We start from the raw sequence: 6,040 nt of genomic DNA, 5'->3' as shown, positions 1-6,040 counted from the left end.
GGGGACCCCAGCAGGCAGAAGTGTCTAACCTGAAGCCATAGGTCTCCCAGCGGCCCAGGTCAGCCTGCAGCTGACGTGATTGGACTGGGTATTCCCTCCCTGGAGAAGTGAGGCGTGAATAAACTGAAAACAATTAAAATGGTGGTGGTCTGCAGTCTCTTCCTGCAGAGGAAAACAGCTGCTGCAACCTGAAGAGGGGCACACACGAAGGAAGCAGAGGAAAGCAGACTTTTAGTGGAGCTCATGGGAGCACTACGGGATCACATCCAAGAGCTAAGGGAGAAAGAAGGCCAGAGAATGCCTCTTTTATACAGGAAATGTATAGGCTCACAGGGTTCACGTCAGTCCCTTTAGAGCTTGAAGCATCAGGAGGCTAGAAACTGAGAGAAAGGAGGCCTGGATGGCTGCTAGAAACTGGGCAGAGTTTGAAGAGGAAAGAGAAAGGTTGGAGCTTCCTTTCAACGTGGCTTATATCTTCCATTCACATTTGGACTCTGGCTTGTCACCACCATGCCTGCCTCTGCAGGGTGGGAGATGGGAAGTAGCTCAAGCCTGTTGCAATTCAGTTGCAGCCAAGCCTACAACAATACCAAAAATCAATCTGTTAGAAAATATATAGCCTTTTTTTGTCTTTGCATAGGGAATCACTTCAAAAGAATAAAATGTAATTAAAATCAAAAGCAACAGATCAACAAATGACTTCACAATTTATTTATTTATTTATTTTTGAGACGGAGTCTCACTCTGTCGCCAGGTTGGAGTGCAGTGGTGCGATCTGGGCTCACTGCAACCTCCACCTCCTGGGTTCAAGTAAATCTCCTGCCTCAGCCTCCCAAGTAGCTGGGACTACAGGTGCGTGCCACCAAGCCCAGCTTTTTTGTGTTTTTAGTAGAGATGGGGTTTCACCATGTTGGTCAGGATGGCATCGATCTCTTGACCTTGTGATCCACCTGCCTCAACCTCCCAAAGTGCTGGGATTATAGGAGTAAGCCATCGCACCTTGCCCCACAATTTAAAACTTCTATGAGAAAAATTAAACAAAAATTAAAAGGCCATCTGGACAAATACATGGAAGTTTGACAAAACTAATAGTCTACTATAAGTAGCTGATACATATTAAAAGACTCTTAAGAAAATACACAAAATAGGGAAAAGGTATAAACTGGTAACTGACAAAAGTAGAAATTCAAATGGGTAATAAATATAAACAATGTTGAATGCAGATTAAAACATGTTTGATGATAATGCAAATATCAGATCAAAAAATTATAATCTCCAATGCTGGCCAACACATGGCAACACTAAATGATTTTCCAAGTGTGAATCAGTACCTCTCCGGAAAGTGGTCATTATGTCAAAACCTTTGACTTAGGAATTCTACTTCTAGGATTTATCATAAGAAAATAAAGATAAGACCATGCTCATCACAGCATTAGTTATAAAGCAGAGACAAAAGCAATTCCAAACTGTCCAACAGTAAGAGATGGGTTAAAAACATCCATTAATTTTCTTTTTAAGACAGAGTCTTGCTGTTGCCCACAGTGGAGTGCAGTCATGTGATCTAGGCTCACTCCATGTCCTAGACTCAAACAATCCTCCCACTTCAGCCTCCCAAGTAAGCTGGGACCATAGGCATGTGCCACCATGCCCAGCAAATTTTGCTATTTTTTGTAGAGACGGGGTTTTGCCATGTTGCCCAGGCTGGTCTCAAACTCCTGATTTCAAGCAATTCTTCCGCCCCGGCCTCCCAAAGTGCTGGGATTATAGGTATGAGCCATCACGCCCAGGCTACAGTCTGACTTTTTACATTTGTCTGACTTTGGAAATTTTTTTCTTAATGCTAGGAAGGTATTTAAGCAGTTTGTTTTTTTACTTTTCATTAAGATAAAAACTTTAGTTAAAAGTTTCACAAATAGACCAATTCACTTTACTGATTTTCACATCTCTTCAAGCTCTCCGCATGTGCTCTTGGACCCAGGTCATTTATGTCTGTTAGGCTTTGCTCCATCCTTCCCCAAGAACTTCTCCCCTGGCTCCCCCGCCTGAAAACATGCTGAAGTTATTCTCATACCAAAATATATGTATTTCCCAAAGTCCTGTCAACTGTCTCTTAATCTCCACAGTTTATGTGTCCTAGTTTATGACCTATTGCTTGGATGTGAGCAGGCTTTTAACTGATCTCCTTCCTTCCCAACAGCTTGCAGAATAATCTTCCTGAAATAGTCTAATCAAGTTGCTTCCTTAGAGCTACTTGTGAGTTCTCCTTCACCTACAGGATGTCAAAGCTCCTCAACACCGCAAGCAAAGGCCTGGGATGAACTGACCCCTCCTCTTTCTAAAACCACTGCCTCCCATCCCATTTGACTATCCTCATTTGCCTGTTAAAAATCCTCTAACACAGTGCCATCAACCTGAGCTCTCCTTTTGCTCTCCTGTGACTGGATTATCTTGTTTCTGCCTGGCTAACTGCTTTATCCTCATCCTTCAAGACTCAGTCTGCACTCAGGAGGCCTTTCCAGACCATTATCACCTCAGTGCCCACCCAGCGTTTTGCCTGAGATAAGGATTCTCCTCTGTGCTCCCAATATTACCCTGTAAATAACTCTACCAGGAAACTTACCAGATGGCACTGACATGTTTTCTATGCCTGTCATTCACTCCTCAAGTGCAGGAACTTGCAACTAGTAAAGAATGAGTGCTCAAATGTTTGCTGACAAAAAGTCTGGATCTCTGATGGAACGTTTTAATGTAATTGGTTCCAATTTAGGTGTTTAGACTTTGGTTTTTAAAAAATATGAACTGGACCTTATAGTACTGGTATTGTTACTTTCATTTTATATGGAAGACAAACAATACATTTGATACAGCTTTTATCATCCAGCACTTACAGTCCAAAAACAAACAAAAACAACAAAAAATAGCCTAGAGGATTAATGACTTTTATTATTGCTGATAATTTTATACTTAGATTTTAGCTGGCATGTCTGTGGGTGACATACAATTTTTTTCTTCTCGTAAAGTACCACTATATTGTCATTCTCGGTGTAGCTCACTGCCCACCAGACCTAACACTATGTATTTTAGAATCTTTGATTTCCTGTCCAAATACTATTCGTTTCTCCTTTTTCCATGCTGAAGGAGCTCTATACTTCGTACATAAGAGAGTATCATTTCTCCAAGATCCCCTTTTTCTTCAGAGAGCAATTAGCCTTTCAGAATACAGCTTCTCCTGGTTAGCTCCAGATTCAGGTCTCAGCTCCAGCTCCTGCCTCAGCTCCTGAGTAGCTGGGATTCCAGGCATGTACCACCATGCCTGGCTAATTTTTGTGTTTTTATAGAGACATGATTTCACCACATTAGCCAGGCTTGTCTCAGACTCCTGACCTCAGGAGATCTGCCTGCCTCGGCCTCCCAAAGTGCTGGGATTACAGGCGTGAGCCACCGTGCACGGCCGCCACTTTTATAAAAATACTGTCAAGGATCACCTTAGCCTTTCCCCTGCGGTAACTGGTCTTGGGAAAACATCCTTTGTTTTCCCATGCTTCAGTCTTGAAAGTGTTCAATTCTTTATAGAAATAGCATTTCACACCATGGCAAAGGGGTTTAGAAACAAGACATACTAATTTACCTAAGTCTTTATTTATTTGGCTCTAGGAAGAATTTGCATGAAAATGAGCCTGTATGGCAGGTACAGAATGTACTGTAACAGCACCAGAGAGGTACACCCTCTCTCCTCTACAGAGCCTCAATGTTTAATACATACATGTGACTTTAGTCATAAAACCACATAGTCCAGGAAAAAAGAAGCCCTTTAGAAAAAAAAATCAGTTTAGAATGACTTTCAAATTGACCATTCCTTTTCAAATACTTAAATTCAAATAACAGATACATTCAGAGGCCCAAATGTTGGCATAGAATAAAATCATGTTCATTTATTTTTTTCTGCATCTTAGAATTAGAAGGCATAAAATTAAATATGTTGAATGTAATAAATTCATCCATACAAGTGCAAGTCTCCAGATATAATGCATTTTATGGCAGATTTATTATTTTAAAAATGTACCAGTAAATCAAAAAAGAGGGAGTATGTCCATTTAACTTTTATTGAAGTGTATGTAGGAGGTCTTCAGAAATCAAATGTGAGCATGAAGATATGGCCAAACATAAAATCTATCAAATTCAGTGAAAAGTTGCTGACTTTAAATAGTAGTTGTAAGAATGACCAATATATATTCTTTGTTAACAACCCCTCACTCTACAGTAAAAAAAAATAAAATAAAATAAACATTCAGTAAACATTCTTTCCTAAGGTAGTTTCCCTTATATAGCAGTGATTTATCCATTTCTTTGTATACACAAATTTGTAGAACATACCAATCAGTGGTTCTCACAATTGAAAAATAAAAGCACAAAAAAGTTTACAATCCTGTACAGGTAAATAAAAGATCACCTTGAATTAAACTGGATCTCCTTAAGGGCATAGTATAGTTTCAGTTTCATTACCTATTACATAATTAGTTTCTTACATACAAATATTGACATATTTGGCTTGTGCTTCGAAGCCTTTGTGTCTATGAAGTCCATGTCAATGCAGCTCATAACTGGAAGTCACTGGGGAGTTCTTTGCTGCTGCTGGGTTTAACCTGATCGTGCATTAGAGTCTCCTCAGCACCTGTTGTGGTCCTGCACACCTCTGGGGCATCGTCAGTGTCAGGATCCAAGCCTTCAGGGCAGGGAAGTTTTAGCAACTCTTCACGAAGCTGAGCAGTGTGACGCTATGCAGGAAAAAGAACTAACGTTAGAACTGTAAACCCTCTAGCACATCATTGAGGCAGGAACTGAATTTTAACAAAGCCCAAAGCATTAAGCCTACAAATGTTTACTGAGCCCCCCCATGTGCAAGCCACTGGTAGAGGCACTTGATATAGCAGGTAGTAAGCAAAACTGACAAGAATCCTTAACCTCAAAGTAACTGATGTTGCTGAAAAGACGTCAGTAATCTACCAGTAGATCCTACGCATGTTCCCAAGCTATCACAGAAATAGCATTACTGACAACTTAAAGGACATTATTATATACATATACTCTTTTATTTATTTATTTATTTATTTATTTTTGAGACGGAGTCTTGCTCTGTTGCCCAGGCTGGAGCGCAGTGGCGTGATCTCAGCTCTTTGCAACCTCCACCTCCCAGGTTCACATCATTCTCTTGCCTCAGTCTTCCGAATAGCTGGGACTACAGGCATGCGCCACCATGCCCAGCTAATTTTTTTATCTTTAGTAGAGACAGGGTTTCACCATCTTGGCCAGGCTGGTCTCAATCTCTTGACCGTGTCATCCACCTGCCTCGGCCTCCCAAAGTGCTGCGATTACAGGCGTGAGCCAACGCACCCAGACTAGATATATATATTCTTTTATTTTGTTTTAAGATAGGTTTGTTTTGTCATTCAGGGTGGAGAGCTATGGCACAATCACAGCTCATGCAGCCTCAACCTCCTGGGCTTAAGCAATCCTCCCACCTCAGGCTCCCAAGTAGTTGGGACTACAGGAATGAGATACCATGCCTAGCTAAGTTTTTATACAGATGGGGTTTCGCCATTTTGCCCAGGTTGGTCTCAAGCGATCCACCTGCCCTGACCTCCCAAAGAGCTGGGATTGCAGGTGTGAGCCACTGTGCCCAGCCTATACACTCTTTCAAATTAAACACCGTAATCCCTTGATTTGTCATACATGCTGACTCTGTCTAAATATTTTTGAGAGAAAGACAAGTCCATAAATTAAAATAAATCCACTGATACTTTAGCGAATGAAAAAAATATTTATCAGGTAGTAGGCCATATGTAAAATGTCTGCAAATGTTCACACTAATTTTCCCACTTCACTTAATGCTCAGAATAAACCTTAGAAATAATTTTATCATTAGAATTTTTTTTTTTTTGAGACAAGACCTCACTGTGTCACCCATGCTAGAGTACAGAGGCACAATCTCAGCTCACCGCAAACTCTACCTCCCAGATGCAAGCAATTCTCGTGCCTCAGC

At 40.9% G+C, this 6,040-nt stretch overlaps 1 protein-coding gene across 9 annotated transcripts in view; it reads right to left on the bottom strand.

The window, feature by feature from the left end:
* Positions 1-3,617: 3,617 nt before the first annotated feature.
* BIRC6 (baculoviral IAP repeat containing 6) overlaps positions 3,618-6,040 on the bottom strand; it is a 254,915-nt gene continuing 252,492 nt past the window's right edge. For all 9 annotated transcript variants that reach the window (XM_023216393.1, XM_023216386.2, XM_023216391.2 and 6 more), the window contains one exon: positions 3,618-4,775. In XM_023216393.1, the coding sequence (XP_023072161.1) occupies positions 4,596-4,775 (180 nt within the window). In that variant the 3' untranslated portion in view covers positions 3,618-4,595. The remainder of the gene's footprint in view (positions 4,776-6,040) is intronic.

This window comes from Piliocolobus tephrosceles, chromosome 15 (genome assembly GCF_002776525.5).
Source record: "Piliocolobus tephrosceles isolate RC106 chromosome 15, ASM277652v3, whole genome shotgun sequence".
Taxonomy (NCBI): domain Eukaryota; kingdom Metazoa; phylum Chordata; class Mammalia; order Primates; family Cercopithecidae; genus Piliocolobus; species Piliocolobus tephrosceles.
This window is presented reverse-complemented; position numbering and strand designations above follow the sequence as displayed.